Here is a 20,824-nt window from a genome sequence, read left to right as displayed (position 1 = left end):
TAATTAACTCATACATTATTCTTGTGTAGGGTGGCACAGTGATTAGCATTGCTGCCTCGCAGTGCTGGGGCCCTAGATTCAATTTCTAGGGTGCTGTCTCCGTGGAGTTTGTGTGTACTCCCCGTGTTCACGTCCTACAAATTTTGGTTTCTGGGAAAACTGGCCCTGGTGTAAGTGTCTGTTGATGTCAGTTCAAGTGTATGTTGGTGCCTGTGTGTGACCTACGATTGACTGGTTTCCTGCCCAGGGTGTGCTTCCTGTGATAGGCTCTGGGCCACCGTGACCCTGAACTATTGAAGCAGTTACAGAAAATGATGTGATTTTGATTATTCTTTAAAATGCCGTTTAAAGAAAAGCTGTCATATCAATCATTCAGCTACAACTTTAAAAGTTGACTCTATGTCACTCAATCCCTTTCTTCCGTTGAAGATTTTAAGAAATCACCTTGCCATTACATTTTAATTTCCTTGATAAACAGGTGAACTGTATGCTCTACGGTATTCGTCTCTGGATGAGAAGTAGGTGGCTGCCTACTGTAGGTTAGAAATTTTCCAAGGCCTGCTGTAGATCTCTAAATGTTTCCTTTGACATTCATGCTACTTCACAGAACAGTATCTTTAAAGGGTAACAAAGGAAAGAAAGGAAAAGTGCCTACTTCTCATTGAGGCTGGATCCCACTGCATCCCCAAATTCTGACCCAGGCTCTGTGACAAAGACAGTGCCATCGTCCATGTTGCACCATACTAAAATTAGAAAGGAAAATCACAAACCCACCTCTCAAATCAATAAATACAGGATTTTCTTTTAATGTTTATTTCCAGGGTCATTCAGCAGAGATAGATTAAAAAGGGTATTGGGTCGGTGAAATGCAACTTCATTTTTGCTGTGTACTAAATCCCCAGAAACAAGCAACACCTGAAAGTGGCTGTGGTTAAGAATTGGCAAAGCATCTCAAAGAAGCATATCAAAAGCCTGGTGATGCTGATAGGTTGCAGCCTGGAAGAAGTCATTTCATATAAGAGGTATGGTAAATACTAACTTTACACTGATGTAACTCACTTTAAGTTAATTTGTCCCTACGCTGACTTGAAATTTGGACTGAACACGGAAAGATTTTTTTCTAACATTGGGTTAACATGTACGCACACAAATACCCAAAAGCCAAAGCTCATTTTCTAAAAAATTGCCTCAAATTACAGCTTTCATCAGAAAAAAAAAATCTTTACGGCACAGCAAAGATGACACATTTCACAATCCCAATAGCTTTTCACTGTATATTGTATGAAAATCTCAGAAAATTCTGAAACACCTTTAACAGAAGCTTTGCAGAGCGTACCAGAGTACACTGCCATTTTGTGCACCTGTGGTACTGTAAGTGCTGTGTTTTTAAACAACCTGTCTAGTCACACTGCCTGAGCTCTAAGCCCTTTGTGAAACTCACCTCATTGACTCCTACACCTCTGCTTGCAGAGCAAACTCCTGCAAAATAGGCAGCACTGCTCCTTCTGTAGTGAAATGTTACATTTCTACAAGAAAACATAAAACATGTTTTTGTTTTATCACAGCAGTTCTGCACTTACTCTCAAGTATACATTCACAAAACTGTGTTTAGGGGAAAGATGCTTTGAGATATACTGTACATCACAAGAGACATCTTAGGGGAACAGATAAAGCTCTCATTGCTTAGTACTTTTCCAAAGCATTTTGGATGTTTCAACTTTGTTGTCTTATTTCAAATACCCTCTATAGTGCAGTGTGTTAAAAATGACTCCGTCACTTTAATAATAATTTAACATAAAGTATGTGTACAGAAAGGAAGACTTTGTCAATTATCACCAAACCACCGTTTTATAATAAAACCCACATGCAGATCAGTAATTCCTTTTCTTGCTTTTGTTAAACTCAGTAAGTTAATTAACCTTAAGTTAAAGTTTTGAGTAAAGGTAAGAAAGACATTGTTTAATGTGTTATCATCTTTTGAACGTCCTAAAACACACATTCTAATATATACAGCACCAGTTCATGGAAAAAGATACACAAAGCACTTTTGGGACAGGTATTATTTAAAAGACAAATGAAAGAATCAGTAATTTTTGTATCAAAAATAAAGAAATGCACTGTAAATGGTTCAGTTTTGACTACTGCAATTAAACACTGTTATAAAGTACCACTACAGTGTTACAGCTTAAATACAACTTACACTGTCAACAACTTCAACACGTAGATGGCTTAAACACTTCTCGTACAAAATTGTGTTTAGGAGAAAGATACTTTGAGATATACATCACAAGAGACATATTGGGGGCACAGATAAGGCTCTAATTGCTTAGGACTAACTCTTGTATGATACAACATTTTCAAATACCCTGTATAGTGAAATGTGTTACAAATGACTCAATCACTTCAAAACTCAAAATGTTCATGTTGTATTTATGTTTATGTGTACAGTTTATGTGTATCCAGGTTTAACTTTAGTAACTAAAAGCAATCACACATTTAACAAAGTAATAATCCATTATTTCCCAAATTAATTACAAGGGAAAGAAAGTCAAACTCTTTGCCTAAGGTGAACCCTAAAAGGGCCAGCAGAATGTGCAGTAAGTCATTGGAGCCCTCAACACACAAATGGCTTTTAACCCTCAGAGCAGAAGAGAGCAGGGATGTGGGAAAAAACAGACCAGCTTTAACTCGGTTACATACGAGAAGAGATGGACCGCGTCGGCGTGCTGCTTAATAAAGTGCTGCCTGTACTTGGAGAAATCCCGCAGCATTTCCAGGGGTTTGACGCCAATCGGAATCTGGTCCCTTTCCGTCCAGATTTCCACGGCAACGAGCACCACCCTGGTGTGCAGCTGCTCTTTAAAGACCTGCCGGCAGAGACAGCACAGGCACAGGAGTCGAACACCGGGTGTGGGGAGGAGCCGGGCTAGTGCCAGGCCAGCCCGAGCCAGTGGAATCACGACACAGGGGCCACAGCACAGGGGGCACATGGGAGGAACAGGTTGCCATTAGTTACCACGCACACAGACACACACAAAAGATGACATAACCCCTATTTTGCAATTGCCTCAACTATTTAGAAGCCTTTTTTTAAATTTACTTTTCATTTTTATTCTCCGCCTAGACTCACGTATGCCGTTTTAGCTTAAGAGCTTTAAAAATGTTATAACCCACAGTGAAACAATGAAACAAACAGTTTCTCTATGGCACCAGAGTTTTACACAGTCTACAAGTCTACAGTCTACAAGCTGCAAAGTTCACTCAGCGTTTGCCTACAGTATCTATACGGTTACTTACAGCATCCACCAAATTTACCACAGATTTGGCATAGTTTTTTGTGTGTTGTCTCGTCTTGTGTCTCTTAAACTGCACGAAAGGAGGGAGGAAAAAAGCAAGAAAACAATTACAAGTGACAAAAATGACATCTGATATCCACTACGAGGAATGTAATATAAGTTAACAATATCAATTCAATTGTTTGCCACAATTTAAAATTAAAAACTGAATTAAACAGTATATTCAACCTACAGTATATGTTTACCAGAACTAGGGGAGACTTTATTCACCTTTTGCAGTGAGATATGCCATACACGACAGGCACACATGAATTTATGTACTTCTAATGGGCTTGCATAGTGGCATAGTGTGTTAAAAATTAACAGTATCCAATGCATATTCTGCTGTGGACTATAAAGATGATGATTGTCCATTTCAAGGAAAAGTTTAAGACAACTGCTCTTGCATATCCTGAATTGATAGTGATAAGATTCAAAATAACAACAGTTAAAATAACACTGTTCCTGACAGAGGACTAAAGACCAAATCCAAAACTATGTGGCAGAACAGCATGTCCATCCATCCACTTTCAGACCTCTGCTTCCCATTCAGGGTCGCAGGGGGAGCAGGAGGCTATCCCAGCAAGCAACGGGCACAAGGCAGGCTACACCCTGGACAGGACACCAGGCCATCACCGGCCGCACACACATTCGCACCACACCACTCAACCTGACAGTTTGTTTCTGGACTGTGGGAGGAAACCGGAGCACCCAGGGCACGCAAACATGGGGGAGAACATACAAACTCCACACAGACAGCACCCGAGGTCCAGAAAGGAACCAGAGCCCCAGCGCAGCAAAGCAGCAATACCAACCACTGCTCTACCACGCTGCCAGAAAAGCAGTTGTCCACAGGGATTATCCCAAATTATTTTGATACTTTTAGTTGGTAAGAAGTCAGATTTAATTGCGAGTCATATTCTTTTATTAGAAGATAGGTTTTGAATCTCTTTTCGGCCTAGTTAGGTGCTGGGTATTTGTATCTGTAAAAACTAAGCCTGCGAAAATGCATAGATCGGTACATACTATACAGTAGGAGTTTTGTGGAACTGGTTTATGTTGTGTAATGTTTTGTGTTGAAGAGATTGTCTGTTGTTTTTTGTTGGACACTCTCCCCCATGTTGTGCCAGAGAGCATATGGAACCACAAGACACATGCCTCAAGACTTACTTCCTTTTACTTCCCACAGTTCAGTTTACTTAACCACTGCTGCTCATTTTTTTTTTACAATAGCACTCGAAAGCAATGACACAACCACCAATCCTCTAGGTGTATCTGCGACTTTAAATGTGAAAACGCCCTCCTGCTTCTAGAAATATTTGCTTCAGCTCACTTTTTCTGCCGAGTTCTGCTTTTCATAGTATCTCCCTGCAGTGTACGAGTCAAGCTCAGGAAATCTTACTGAACTGTCTTAAAGAGACAGTAATCGCACATTATGAGGATGAGACCGTGAAACATCTCTCATGGTGTGGGGTATGGTTTGATTGTGATTTCTGCTAGCTAAGGCAAAAAAAAATGCTGAAGTTTCTTGCTAATTATTGCTAACAATAATAATTAGAATAAAAATTGCTTACAGTTATATAGCGCTTTTCTGGACACTCCACTCAAAGCGCTTTACAGGTAATGGGGACCCCTCCACCACCACCAATGTGCAGCATCCACCTGAATGATGCGACGGCAGCCATAGTGCGCCAGAACGCTCCCCACACATCAGCTATCAGTGGGGAGGAGAGCAGAGTAATGAAGCCAATTCATAGATGGGGGTTATTAGGAGGCCATGATTGATAAGGGCCAATGGGAAATTTGGCCAGGACGCCAGGGTTACACCCCTACTCTTTTCGAGAAATGCCCTGGGATTTTTAATGACCACAGAGAGTCAGGACCTTAGCAACCTTAGTTTTTCCCAGGAGGTCTCCCATCCAGGTACCGACCAGGCTCACACCTCCTGAGCTTCAGTGGGTTGCCAGTTGTGAGTTGCAGGGTGATATGGCTGCTGGCATGTTCGCCTATTCAAAAAAAGGCTCGCGCTATACATTCAATAAAAAGATTCGCAACTCTGCCACAGTTTAATCAAACCCTAGACACAAATTCCAGGGACCATATGTGGTCTTTCATGTGCGAAAGTGTTCAAGCAGTAAATATCCATCTCCTGCAATCATGAAGACCATGTGGAAAATGCTTATGACCTGAAGAGGAAACATACAACATGATGGAATTACAGATGATCAGAATGTCAACATCCTTAAGTGCTTCTCACCACTAAGGATATGGTTACGCAGTGTGGAACCAATTACAGAAAGCGTAATAGGCAATACAATTTAAAACAACAAATTGAATATTGTTTTACATTATTATTAAGTGTAATGTAATGTGATCATTAAAAAAGCATTAAAGACTCCAAATGAATTAACTGCAAATTCTTATGTACTGTATGAGCTGCACTCACGCACGACCACAATGAAACTCTATAGGATGAATCAATGGGCAATTACATTTAAAAACATGGGCTATAATTAAAACATTTACTTAAATTAGTGGATTGCTTTAAATGAAGAGCACCAATACATTTGTCTATAATTATGCGTATGTACAATGTTTTACAATCTTACACATTACCAACAATTCAATTGAAAATTTCTTCAGGATCTAATGTAGTTTTGTATTTTATTTTAAATAGACTACTATGCCCTCTTGTGGAAAAGCTACTTCACACTGTAGAATTAATCACTGCAATTTAAAATGAGGCTATACAGATAAAGAGATAGTGACAATACATTTAAATTCAGCTTAGACTAGGAAATATAAATTTCTCAACACATGTATGAAAAATATATGGTCCTTCTATGATTTTTCTGACAGAATATGTAAACAGTTGTTATAAAACAAGACGTACAATATACTTAATAGGTATAGGTAATAGGTAAGTTCTCTCCCATGCTACAACATGCAGTTGTGTTTATATGTAAAATATAAAATATAAATAATTTAATTCCCTATAAATACTTCGTTATAAATGTGTACCAGTATTTCTATGTGCAGTACAACTGGGCAGTGGGCAGTGTATGTCTTTTTTGTGCCCTAATTCTATTAAAATTTAAGGACATGAGATATTTGATTTTTATAGCTTATAACAATTTTATTTCCCTATGGCAAAATAATAGTCATTTTCATATAGAAGAATAATACTATTACATTAACACCTCTTGATCATAAACCACCTTCAGAAATGTTTGAAACCATGTTCAAATTTGTTATGTTCCCCATTAAACTTAAATTGTACACTTGATTTAATTAACTTTATTATACTGAAAATATCGGCCCTTAATTCCAAACGCTTAAGTGCCTAAATTCCTATTGCTTCCTATAATAATTTAAGCACCTGTATTTAAATTTGGTTTCGAAAAAACTGGGCAGCCTCTAAACTTAAAATATTTATTTAATCAATCTCAAAAAACTCATAAGGTGCCAGCACTGCGAGAAAACCACCACATATCCAAACGAAACAGACTTCTCTGGTCAATTTAATTATTCAAAGCCCTTCATTTATACTGTACTGTAGATGTCATCATAATCAGATTTTTTTTCTTGATCTGTTTAGAATTCATTCAGTTGTTTAACAGAAGTTAAGGGGGAGGTCAAATTCTCCCTCATTTCTACTCTCCTGTACAGAAGCATGGCATAACTTAACACATCTTTTCTAGCACCCCAACCTCCAGTCCATCTTGACCTTTGCAGCTGCCTCCCTGGTTCATTCTTAGTGAAGGGGGCTGTGACGGCACTGACCTTATGCCCTCGGACAGGCAAGAGAACTCCAAACACCAATGTATTAGGTAAGCTATCCCTTTACAGTATATCTGTCAGCCTGTTTCGTCATAATTAAATGTTGACTGAACTACCGAAAGAAGCACTGGCGCATTTTGTGTGTAACCAGAAAATTTAAATCAGCTTTACAGATCAACCATTTTCTTTAAAAAATTTCACAATATAAAGAATGGCTAGGTGACCTCCACTGTAAATGTCTCCTTGAAACTACTGTAATAATCCCCCTTTGGTTTAATTATGCTCATTACAACAACACATTTAGAGCTAAGAGTTTTACACTTTCCGCAAAATCGTATTAAACCAAAGGTTCTCCCTGTTTTCATGTGGGTTGCCTTTGGGTGCTCCGGTTTTCACCTAAAATCCAAACCCATCCTGGTAGGTTAATTGGCTCCTGCAAAAACTCGCCCTGGTGTGAGTGCGTCTGTGTGCCCCGAGATGGACTGGCACCCCGTCCAGGATGAACCCTGCCTTGCGCCCATTGCTTGAGGGATAGGGTGACACTGAGTTGGATAAAGCGATTTGAAAAGATGAAAGGAACATATCATTTAAAATCAACAAAATCACCTTCACCGTAAAATCAGAATTACTGGAGAATTTTACGCTCACCACTTAATATTTAGGAAAGATGACTTTTGATAGAGCACAAAAATACTACTTACCGTCTTATGGTCAATGACTATCATGATTTCAAGATATTTCATTTCCTCAAATACGTTACGGGGTACCTACGAAGAAAACACCAGTTTGGTTGAACACTAGTTAAAAAAACGCATCCACTGTTGTTGTTTGCCATTTATGTTAAACCCAACATAAATGAAACACCAATTTAACAAATTGCAAATGCTAATTGGTCCCACTGGGACATTAACCACAAGTTACCCAGAAGGTATACACCAGTTCTTGTATTTTATATTTCTTATTATTTAAAAATCTAGATGAGTATCTGATCATTAGACTGAAAGATACAACATGACTTACATGAGAAAAAAAAAGTGACTATTACTGTTATAGCGGCAAATGTATTAAATGAAGAATTGAAGCTAATATAGAAATTCATCACCTGCAACCCTATGTCTTTACTTATACTTACAGTGTTGCATAGCTTTCTTTCAAAGGGGAGAATGCACAAGGGAGTTCAGAGGATGAGCAAGACTTTAAGAACATACTTATTTAAAAATAAGCTACAAGAAAACAGTGGGATTTAAGCTCGTTTTAGTGAACAAAACAACAATAAACTCCAAAACGCGTCTTGTACATTTGTTAGAGTGATCGCGATTCTTGTTTATGAGGGGATTTGTGTTAGTCTGATACTTACTGCTCTCTTTTTCCTTCTTCTCAGCCACGTGAGGTCAGGCAGATCGGACAGCATCTGATCCATATCCTCTAATGACACGGAAAGAACCACACCCAGATGTTATCGAAATACAATGCATGGATTGCTCGGGCAGCCAGAGGAGTGGCACAGAGTGGCAATTATCATCCCTAAATTTGGCTCTGTCACCCCAGCTGCCACCCCACCGTAAGCGTTACGTAAAATCCCACATTGCCTCAAGTTTACCAACAAAAGAAAACGTAGAACAGGAAACAATTCCAATGTGTCCTCCACACATTTCATTGCACTGGTGCGTGTGGCAAAATAAACGCAACTGATTTGTTAAGAGTGTACCCATTGCCTGTATGATAAAAGGTGAGTGTTGGCAAATGTGAGGCAAATTGTTTGTTCCCATGTGGCTGAGAGAAAATGTTGGCTCAGGGACGTGACATCGCAGCTCGAGCGAAGGCAGAAGCTGACAGCTCGGTCGGTGAGAAGGGAAGGTTCAACACCAGGAATGAACAGATCTTGATACCTGCACACTGATACCAAGACGCTTGATTCTGATAGCGGCACTCGTGATGTTTTTGTCTGATTTACTATTTATAAATGTCACTTATGCACGACTAGCTAATGTGGACATGAGGAAGCAACAACAGAGACCACATGCAAACAATAATGAGCTATATAACAATCCTTTCATATGACCATTTGTTCTGTTATTTTAAATTATCATATGTTATGGCACAGAGAAGAATAGCAGTACACCTTTTAGTAGTACATCCTATTTTAGAAGGCAAATAATATCAATTAAAAATGCCCTCCCCATAGGCATCCCTGCCACCCCAAATATAAAATCCTGGCCATGCCACTATTATTTGGTTATCCAGTTGGAATGTGGATGGTCTTCCAGTGGAAGGAGGCCTGGCCTTTTGGAAGAAAAGAATCTTTACCGACTACAGAACAGCGCTGTTCGGCTCTGATCTCATCCCAGTATGAGAAGAACTGCACTCATCATCATTAAGCAGTGGACATCTGGATTGGAACATGAACTACCAGTGCCTTGGCTGCTGGCCAGTCCACTCCAGCTGGGGGCTTTTCAGTACCCTATACCCTTGGGGATTGATTAATACAGACTCCTCTTTAAGACCAGTTATTACTTCCAGCAGCAGAAAACAGATCTACACAACAGCAACAACTTCAAAGGTTTATAGGCTCAGAGCGATTAGGATGCTGTCCAGTTGCCAATAAACACAATATATTTGACAAGGACAGCCATTTGCATTTTGACTGCAACATAAGTCACAGAAGACTCAGAATAGTCCTCAGGTCTTTTTTCAGTCGAGGCATAAACCACTAATGTGAGAAGGTGAGGTGATAAAGAGTACGAATGCAGCAAAACAGAAAGCAAGCATAAACTATCTCAGCCTAAAAATTGGAACATTCAGTTACTGTTTATGCTCCAAAATGTTTGCATAATGCCACACTGTCAGTCTTCTCAGTGCAGCTTTCTAACACAGGAGTGATGTCTTCTCCATGTACAGTATGGAGGGACATTTGTACTGATGTATTCCAAAGCATGCCCAATACAGGCCTCATAGACACACTAAAAAGCCTGTGTGGAACAACCAGCACAGGGCTGTCAGCAACACACAGCGAAAGTGCTCTTGTTTCAGTCACTAGAGGGCAGCAATGTTTTGTATTCAGAAATCTTAACACCTGTTCTCCTCCCTGACTATACAGTATCTGCCTCCACCTAGCGGAGAGAAGTAGACAAATCTGTGGATGCCACATTTATTTGACAAATAAATAAAACATTGCTAGCTAATTTACACAACAAATTGTAGAATGTTTAAGTTAGAAACGTTTTTAAGATCATTATCTGGGGCTCAGAAATACACCAAATGTAAATTCATCACACATCAAAGATAATAAATAAGCAGTTCAAAATAGCCTCATTTGTGTCTTGGAGACTGAAGACTCCAGACTGTACCACATGGTTTTCTGAAACAACTTTGATAGAGTATATAACGGGTGTGATAAAATAACACACACAGAACTTTGCATAGGAAATACAGAATTTCTACCACATCCCTGATTTAACACTCCAAAACTGTGATGTGTGCCTAATGCTCATTGACTAAATTATAATGTGCTGCAAACACTGCTATGGCAGTGTGAAACAAGATATTCAGCCATGTTATTGAAGCACGTATCCCAGCTTCCTCCAGGAAAAACAGTCCTTGGATCAATTATAATCGGTTTTATTGCCAAATTTCCCATTGGCCTTTACCGATCATGGCCTCCTAACAATCCTGATCTACACTATGAATTGGCTTCATCACTCTGTTCTCCTCCCCACTGATAGCAGCTGTGTGGGGAGCATACTGGTGCACTATGGCTGCCGTCGCATCTTCCAGGTGGGGGCTGCACATTGGTGGTGGTGGAGGGGAGTCCCCATTACCTGTAAAGCGCTTTGAGTGGTGTGTCCAGAAAAGCACTGTATAAGTGTTAGGCATCATCATCATCATTATTATTATTATTATTATTATTATTATTAATTATGTGCTAGCTCCGAAATTGTTTGGACGGGCCAAAAGGCCTCGTTAGTAAACCGTTCTTATCTTTGTAAGTAGATCACCACAAGGGTTTGAGTGTATTAGCTGGAGTAGCAGCGCCGCTTGCCTCCACTGTTCAACACCCCTCTCCCACCTCCAGCAGCGCAGGCACAAGCAGTAGATAATTTCAAGATGACGGCAGGATTAGCAGGACAGGAGAGAATGTGGAAGGCATTGTTTAAAAACAGGTGGTTTTTAAAAGACAACTTGTGTTTAAAAAGATTACCACTATTTAAAAGATACAGTATGTACTGAATAAAGAATTCCAGTGCCATATACCATTTACTTGTTTACTATACAGGAGGTATTTAGGGTGTCACATCAGCGTGTAACTGTAGATCAGTGTTCAGGCCACACCAGTTCTGCAAATACCAAAGCCTCCCATCGTACGCAGCATGGAGGGAACTTTGCCGTGCAGTAATTTCTGAAGAGGATTTTGAAAGGGGACTTCCTTTTCTGCCACACTTAAAAATATAATGACATATCTTTATCCTTTTTGCTTGCCTTGAAAAGTTTCTACTAAGGTTTTCTCTCCCACGATGCATGTCTAAAATGTTCCATCTCTGTTGGCTCTTTTCAAATGTTACGTGACTTCTGTCATATCACCACACCTCTGATTCCATACCATCAGCTCCTGACATTTCGGTGAACGGCAAGTTCTGAGTGCCTTGAGTTACCGTCTTACGAGCACCAGAGCAGGTGCAGCCCTATAATGTCAAAACAAAAACTTTTCTGCTAGTTGCTGACACACAAAAGATCATACGGGAAGCTATCTGTGTGCCTCAATAACCACCATAAGATAAGAAGGTGTTTTTCAATATAGTCTATCCAACGGAAGCATGAATGCACAAAATTCAATCTCTTTATTTGGGCACACTGTGCTAGGACTAAAAGCCACTCACCTATATTGTATCCATCCTACATTGTAACAGCCAGAGCCTATCCCGGCAAGGAATGGGAAATGGTTACGAGGCAGGGTACACCCTGGACAGGAAGCTACTCCCTAACAGGGCAGACACACAGACACGCACACACTCACACCAGGGCCAGTTCTACCAGAAACCAATTAACCCACCAGCATGACTTACTTTAGGTCTGTGGGAGGAAACTAGAGCACACAGAGGAAACCCACGCAAACACAGGGAGAACATACAAACCCCACACAGACAGCACCCCAGGAACTGAACTTATATGTGAAATTTCCACATGACACCAGAATAAGAAAATTAACAAACACCTTGGGGGCGTAAATGAAATTTGAGAAGACAGATGCAATTCCAACAATGGGCAAACACCAGACATATAACATTCAAAGTTAACGAGCAGAAAACGTGAAGAAGCTGCTTATGAAAAATTGAGGTGTTCGTGTTGACATCCATTACATCTTCTACAAAATACAGTGAAACAATAAGGCAGTGTTAAGATACACAGTTAAAAGCTTAGAACTAGGGACAGGATATTAAAATTTTAGAGTGCACTATGACGAAGGCATCTTTATTTTTTCTAGTTTTGCTTACCACATTACAAAAAATACAATGGCGCTCTTAAATCGATCACCTACTGGCAACTAATGAGCTGATGGTCGAAAAGGCCTCCTTTCATTTTGAACCTCTCTCGGGCTCTTAATTTAAGTAAGACAGAACAATTTAAAGGCATGAAACCATTACAATCAAAGCTTGTAGGATGCCCCTTGGGTGCTGTGCGCATATTATAAGCAGAACCTTTCAGCCTTCGGGAACATATGGCTCGGCTGCTCTTTGAAAAAAGTGTGTGTTTGCCAAACTGAAGGCCACTCTCCATTAATAGGTGTCGAGTGTTCAGAAAATGCTGCACAGCTGCCATTTTTAATGAAATCACAAAGATAGTAACAGCGTTACCTCTTAAAGAGGTTAGGAACAACACTGACTTACAGATACTGTACCATTCTGTCCTCGGGCTGTAAATAATTTTTTGAAACACTAATTCGGTATTAAAAAAGAAAGCCACATTCTGATTCATCTGCCATGTGACACTTGTAAATCAAATTATAGGGATTTGGATGCGATTCTTCAAATGATTCAGGCACACACACACATTCTGTGACCGAAACTTGACAAAAAAGTGTAACCCCTCCATTTTAAAATACTGTTGCAGGCATCACAGTGCCTGCTACTGAAAAGACAGCGGGGGAAATTGCAGTGGGCATATTTTTAAAGAATGTAACATGCTTCATAGAAAAGCTTTTTACAGAGTGACGGTATCAGCAGTTTCGTTCATGTGCTGAGCTAGCTATCCTTTTGACCTCCAAATTGTACTGAACTGAAGTATGTCGAACAGCTTGCTGGCTCATGATCAGGTTTCGGCCTTCGTTACCAGAAGTACTGTATAAACAAATCCCTGGATAAGAGACTGTACTACAGAACATTGTTCCAAACTTAAAATGAATGAACTAGATATGAAGGTATTCATTTAGTTTGATTCATCATATTTCACTGAAGACAAAAAAGACATCTTTGCATCAATAGCATAATTTTAAAACTTATTCCAAGGAGACACTTGAAAAAACCCTTTTCTCCTTCCTGATCATTACATTCTGGGAAAAATGGCCACTTCTGACTGGAATGTTCAATTTATAACAGTAACCTGAATGATGTGCTTCAGTACATTTTAGTAAATGGAATATAAACTGGAATATGGAATATAAATGCCAAAAAACTTAATTTGTTTGATACATACAGTAACAATGCTTATCATGGACAGAATATAGTAGGCGCATGACTTGTACTTGATGTAAGGTTATGTACTGAGTATATTTCAGTCATTGTAGCAAATAGCAAAAAAAGATCTGCAATAAAATTCGTTTGAAATACTGGTGGAACTGAGAAGAATGGGCTTAATTTAAATGTTAACAGATGAGAGAGGTTAGAGGTAACATCAGAGGTAAAGATCACACAAGAGAGATCACCAACAGTTGTGAGAACCTGGTATATCAGTCTCTTTACGTTAAAATCACAGTTAAAAGGTTCCCCTTGGTCTCTATTGTAAGGGTTAGATGGGCTGGTTTAGACAACTCCTGGAGAACAGTTTCTGAGGGAAGACAGGTAGGGGATGAGGAAAAGTTATCTTCCCACATGGGTTAGATCTTATTACGGGGCCAAAGGTTAACGTTGACACAGCTCTGGGGTGGAAGCTGTCTTAGTGCCACTTAAGGTAATATTTCCTGCTGGCAACACAACAAGGTAAAGCAGTAGCTTTAGATTCAGCTGTTGGCAAGTCATGGGTCCCAGTACGGTTTTGTGCCCCTGGCCTAAGAGGATCAGCCAGTCTGTGGTTCCACCACTACTACTAAAGGGTTCTAATAATAAGGTGTGATGTCACATGTCAAAATTTCATGGCAGGGGAAAATAACAACCTGCCCAGCCAGTACTGCTCTTATTAGCAGGGGTGGTAACATTGCGGGAGTGGGCAGAGATGTGGTGAGCACTGGTAAAGTCAACGCCCCTAACTGAGGGACGGAAGCACCGGTGTGAGGTTAGCAAGAACCACAAATAACACCAAAAGAACCCCAAAAAAACAAGAAAAACACGAACAAAAAGCAAAAAGAAATGTGTCCCTCTGTGCATCGCGAGATCAAGGCTGGGCTTATCCTATTCAACGGGATCCAGCCTGGGAAAAAGAAGCCCCTTAGCACAGCAGTGACTAGACTGGACCTTCCCTATTCAGCGGGGTCCAGTCTGGAAGAGCAGGGAGCGCAGGGCCAAAGCAAAATACAAACTCATGGATTGGAGATATGCAACTGGACAGGCAAAAAGAAAAGAAAAGAGAAAGAATGATGGCCTTTACGTGGGTACAATCCCCCTCCGGGACTGCCAGGGAAATGATCCTTCCCTTCCGGGGGTGGCCCTGCTCGTCCCTTCGGGGGTAGTCCAGTGTGCCTTTATAGAGCCCTCACAGCTGTGGCTGATCCTCTTGCAGCCAGAACAGCGGTGATGACTTCACCCAGGGCTCCGCCTCCAATACTGAACACGCCCCCGCATAATGCCACCGGGTGTTTAAAAACATCTCAACAGCAACACCCCACTCTTTTATCAGCACTGCTGAAAAGTAATATTCAGCAACAGGTCTGTTCTTCGGCAGAGCTGGTGAAATAGCACAAGAGAGGTGCTGTTCTTTTATCAGTGCTGGGAAACATAAAATTCAGTAACATGGCTGTTCTTCGCCAGCACTTGTGAAATAACATAGCAGAGGTCTTCTATCAGCTCTGGGGAGAACAGTCAGTAACAGGACTGCGTCGACTCTAGTGAAATACAACTGCAATTCCGCTCCTTCTTACCCTTACAGGAAAGTAAACTCCTGCAAAGAGACCAATCTAGTCTGTGTGGAAAAGGAGTGGGGTGATCTGAATAGCCTTCCATCTGGAAATCAGCTCATTGTATACACACCCATCTTCCTAGTTGCTCAGCACTCTATTTATTCTGTCTGGAGCAGGACGAGCAGCTGATCCTGCTCCAGTGATTGTTGAGTCTGTCAACTCACCGGGATCTGCACGCCATCTTGTGAAAGGTGAAGCATCAAAATAAACACACATAAACCGAGGCACATTCCCACATGGCATCACAAAGGTTATGTGATTGGTTAGTGGAATAACTCATTAGGCTTAACGATGGAGAGACTCGTTTGAGTTTATATTGGTTACTATTCCTGGAGGGGATCTGGAGTTACCTGAGTCATTGAACTGTTCTATTGACTGGATGCTCAGGCTCCTTCTGATTGAATGTGGTCGAGCAGCTGTGTCCTGCAAAAGAAAAAAAACAACTTATTAAGATTAAATTAAATATATTTGATAAAATCAATGTCTGCATAATTGTATTAAAGATAAAAAATTGGAATGCAGGTTTTAAAAATTGCTTGAAAAGGGTTACCAAACAGGCTTCTAGTAAGGACACATACTGTAAGAGTTACAAACCAACTGACAACATCTCATGGGCAATGGAAAACAGTATCAGAATTTCATTATGTCAAGCTTTACATTTTCTGCCATTTGAAAACCTAGTGTTAAAGTAAAGATTCTACTGTTAAATTTGATTCCAAAATATATTTTGCCACATATGAAGTACTGCAAGTTCTAAAACTGAAACTGAACTGACAGTTCATCACCAATTACGAAATAATTAAAATAAAATAAAATAAAAGATGTCATTATTTTGAAAACATTGACATTGATACAACAAATGTGCTGTAACAAGAAAGCATTGTCATAGATGAAGAGTACCTAAACGTCTGTATACGTACTACAACAGCTGCTATATTTAACAAAACTCAAATCTGGGCACTGTGTGATTAATGCAGCTGTCAGTGTGATTAATTTCCACACAGACCTATGGGGAAGGCAAAAAAGCTGAAATAGGGAAATACATTTTTTAAATGAAAAACCAAAGGCATGTTATTTCAGCAGTATTCTCACACAAGATGTAATCTTACTTCACCCTTATCCTTATTAAAAAGCATTTGAAAGGGAAAACATTCACATTTTAGAAGTTGTATTCTAAAATCATCCTGACATTAAATACAGTCACAGTAATTTAAATTTCAATGTGTGGCTATGTATATGCTACTTCTACAGTATTTATTTCTTAAATTTACACATGGAGAACTTGGAAGGTCTGCACATCACAAACCATGTAAAACATAAAAATAGAGAGATATTCTGGAGCAAAAGAATAAGGGCACCAATAAGTTACTATAGTGACACACTTTTAACACCTGGGTCTATGTTTCTACTGTGTTTGCATTGATCAGTTAGCATTCCTAGTACAAAAGGTATGTACTGTAAGCATTCATGTCTGATTTTCTCAATAGACTATGCACTGATCTCCAAGTCATTGTAAAATAATGTTCCGGACAACTTCATTTGTCAACAAAAAAGATTTCTATTTTAAAAAGCCATTTTAATTGCAGAACGTGTGCCCTCAGAAGACTGAGTTCACAATTATACCTGCATTGCTTATATGTTGATTACAATCAAATTACAATTACAGTGACATCTCCTGACTATATATTTATTTTAATAGACGTCCATTGTTTTACACTCTAATAAACTGTACAGTACTACTGAATACAGTAAGTAACTCAAACATGTTTTGCATCTGTATCTTCGGAAGAAGTTAAACCCAGGTCTGTCAGTTCTGTTGGTAGTTATTAAAAATACAGTCTATGGTCTGAATGATGCTGAACAAAACATTCTAAAAATGAGGAATCCTTCCTCAGATGTTGCTTCAATGTCTTCTGGTGTTTCTATTCCAAACAGAGAAACAACCACACTAATAACAGGAAATGAGATGTTTTTACCAGTCAAAACCACACAGGATCACATGCTTTTAAAAACATTTTTCTTTCCTTAGCGATGGGAAGGGGAAGGAAAAGACTCCTCATCTCTTGATTCCTAAGTGTTGCTATTAAATCTTTCCTAAACTGAAATGAGTTTTCATGTGACACCTAAAACACCACAGCAACAAACAACCAAAAGGGATTAAAGTGGGTTTTTTTTGCGATGTACTAGCTGTACTAGGAAGTTGGTTTGTGATTTTCAGACAAAGATGCTTATTTATACAGACTACCATCTGTTTGACCTTGGTGACAATGTTTTTTAGAAGTTCATTGTAAAGTTTACTGGCATGATACTGACGTAACCAAGACAAGATACTGACGTAACCAAGACAAAAGGCAATACTATCAAAGTACCCCCTTTCTTACATACACTGAAATTAGATCATTAAAAATGATTAAACAATTACAGTACAGGGTTATCTACAAAAAAAAGCTTAATGTTCTTTGATTAAATGTTCCAAAATGTTATTTTAATGTACAGCATATACTATAGGTACTGTTTGGGGGGGGGATAGAACAGAGGTTAGCAATGCTGCCTAGCAGCTCCAGAGCACTGTGTTCTGATCTCCCCCCATAGACCAAAGTCATGCTGGTATGTTACTTGGCTTCTGGGAAAACTGGTGTGGGTGAGTGTGTTTGTGTCTGTGTGTGCCCTGGACTGTGTGTGGACTGATGTCCTCTCCAGGGTGTATCCTGCCTTGCACCTGTTGCATGCTGGGATAGGCTCTGGCTCCCTTGTTCTCGACAAACCAGTTAATAAAACAGATGGATGTGCTGCGGCTTTGTGAAATATTGCAGTGAAATGTGCCAACAATTTTCATTTGTGACAGTAACATGTGTGGTACAAGCAAGGTTAATTTGGCTCAGATCGTTTCAGGACAGGGGGAATCCGTCAAATACACTATTTTAATTCAATGTCTTTTGCCTGACCAAAAAATAATTAACAACTTCAAATCAAGAGCTGCACCAAAAAAAAAGGTTCCTATGCCTGACAAATCACACTATATCTCCTTGTTACTGACTCATAACAGCAACATGTGAGATTGCATTGTTGGACAGGCTGGCCAATGATTGTAATTTAAATAAAATACATAACTTTTACTGTATATTTTCTTTGCTTTCAGTGTTAGAACTCTCCCCTGCAGTCTATCCATCTATTGAGTTTCCTTTATTTTTCCCTTTTTTCCATATTAGTTATTGCTGCTTACTGTAACTTGAGAATAACTGCTTAATCTACCTTTCATGACAAGTCCCGGTGCTTTTTAACAGGGCAATGTGAATATACAGTACTGTCAAATTTGACCAAATAATGTCCAAAAAGGTAAATTGTAAATATTGTAAGTAAAAAAAACTGTAAATATTTTTGAAGACAAATACTTAATAAAAATCCTAGACCTGGTTAGTGATTAGTGACACTAAAGGTCAAAACTCAATGCCCTTCCACAAATCTACTTTTTGTCCTGGAATCAGACCATTTAGCTCCAATTGAATTTGTAACTGCTATTCACTTGGTAGAGACATTTGCTCTGCAGCGTCTGAATGAGAAGAGAACTTACTATAAAATGCTGCTGGTGCAATGGTTCAATTAGGTACATATGGACCCCATCGTCAAACATGCCACTGTGAGAGACAGAAAGAGAGAGAGAAATATTAGATCCGAAGCAGATGCTGTTGGGAGAGCAGTCGGTAAATCAAAAGAGCAGTAGATTATATTTGCTTCTGTATATTGCTTTCTAAATCAATCTGGATTGTTTTCCTTTGGATGTTGTAAACATCTGGAATGAACCAAGGTTAAGTTTGACTTGCAAAAATATCCACAAATTGGACTATTGTTTGTGATATCAGTGGCGCTAATTTGACTCTAGAAAAATGGGAAAACACCTAGCCCTCTTAATGGATGTGATAAAAAGAAAAACTGAAGGACAATTTGCTGCATAGTCTCACCACACAAGGGGTCTGAGTGCTGGTAACTACTCAACAATAACTGAATAACTACAGTAAGCGTAGATTTCGTTTACAAAACAGAGATTTGAAAGAAACTCACTCAAATTTAGTACTTCTTATACAGAATATCAGTAGTAAACATTTGAATTGCCAGTTCCTTTTTGTCAAAGGTAGTGGTTAAACTATAAAATAGCTCCATGCAGTCTAAAACATTGTGAAGAAGCCTCTCAGGTTAACACAGACTTCGTTTTGATCCACTGGACCATGTACACAAATTAAAGTCTGAGTGTTTATACACAGATGATAGCAACCAAACGCAGTGTGTGTAAAGAGGGCTTTACTGCTGACTTTGTCAGAAAACAAAACACGTTTCACACCCTGAAGAGACACAAAGGACACAATCTGTCAAGATGCTGAGTATGCATTTGGAAGGGCTATACTTGGTTCCTTCAAGGATCAGCACAATAAGGGAGGAAATAAATTATAACACAAGACAGTTAACATGACGCACGCACACATGTTCGTGCGTTTCGGTTATTTTTAAACGCATCAGTTTGTGAATTTACATGATAAGCATATAGGCAAATGTTTAGCTTTCTGCCCACTCACACTTACATTTATCAATTTAATTCTTATTATAGATCTCAAATTGGTTTCACTTTCAAATGTGTCCTGACGGATGGAATGCAAACGCTTGAGTTGAGGGGAGGCTCTGTGAATCCTTACTCTTTTCCTTTTGGAATTCTAAATGGAGCTCCTATTGTCCAAAGTATTGTCAGCTCTTTGGGTATTGAAATCCAGTGTATTGCAGGCAGTGATTTCTATACTCCTAGTCTTCAGACAAGAAAGAGATTGCAGATAAAAGACTTCAGCCCACACCCAAGTTCCCCTCACTGCCAGAAGACTAGGCAACCACCAAAGCACTAGACATACCCCTCCGGTGCTGAATGAGAAAGGTTGAGCTGAAATAGGTACTATGCAAGAAGGCACTTTAATAACCTTGGTGAAGCCGAATTAAAATTATTTTATATCAACTACTACGAAGAAAAAAAGGCAGAAAAAAAACGTGTGTAAACAAAAATCGATTTGAAAGGTTTCATTTATGAATAATGAGAATGTGTTAACAGCACAACTTTTGTATTGGCTGTGTTTTAACCCGGACCCTGTCGCCTTAAAAAGGAGAGAACTGTACCACTGGGCAGCCAACACGTCACTTTTTCCATTACAACAAATCTAGTTAAAACCCCAAAACATTATAAAGCACGTGACTGGGTTACTTTGAGGCATAAATATTTATGAAAAAGATGGAATACTTTTGCGGAACTTATTCTTTTATTTTTAGCTACCACTACCTGGTATATACGAATATTATATTTTTCATGTATTTCTTACTCATAAATTAATATTGTCAACGATGTTCAGAGACG

The 20,824-nt window shown here is 39.3% G+C and overlaps 1 protein-coding gene across 6 annotated transcripts in view; it reads right to left on the bottom strand.

Annotated features, from left to right (window-relative positions):
- Positions 1-20,824, bottom strand: part of adam23a (ADAM metallopeptidase domain 23a) — a 106,455-nt gene that overhangs the window by 34,408 nt on the left and 51,223 nt on the right. For all 6 annotated transcript variants that reach the window (XM_069196382.1, XM_069196384.1, XM_069196381.1 and 3 more), the window contains exons 6-13: positions 19,010-19,073; positions 15,789-15,861; positions 8,473-8,540; positions 7,817-7,882; positions 3,298-3,366; positions 2,701-2,867; positions 1,442-1,526; positions 656-743 (exon numbers count right to left, since the gene is read on the bottom strand). In XM_069196382.1, coding sequence (XP_069052483.1) covers positions 656-743; positions 1,442-1,526; positions 2,701-2,867; positions 3,298-3,366; positions 7,817-7,882; positions 8,473-8,540; positions 15,789-15,861; positions 19,010-19,073 — 680 coding nt within the window. The remainder of the gene's footprint in view (positions 1-655; positions 744-1,441; positions 1,527-2,700; positions 2,868-3,297; positions 3,367-7,816; positions 7,883-8,472; positions 8,541-15,788; positions 15,862-19,009; positions 19,074-20,824) is intronic.

The sequence above is a fragment of the Lepisosteus oculatus genome, chromosome 12 (assembly GCF_040954835.1).
Source record: "Lepisosteus oculatus isolate fLepOcu1 chromosome 12, fLepOcu1.hap2, whole genome shotgun sequence".
In the NCBI taxonomy this organism is placed as follows: Eukaryota; Metazoa; Chordata; class Actinopteri; order Semionotiformes; family Lepisosteidae; genus Lepisosteus; species Lepisosteus oculatus.
This window is presented reverse-complemented; position numbering and strand designations above follow the sequence as displayed.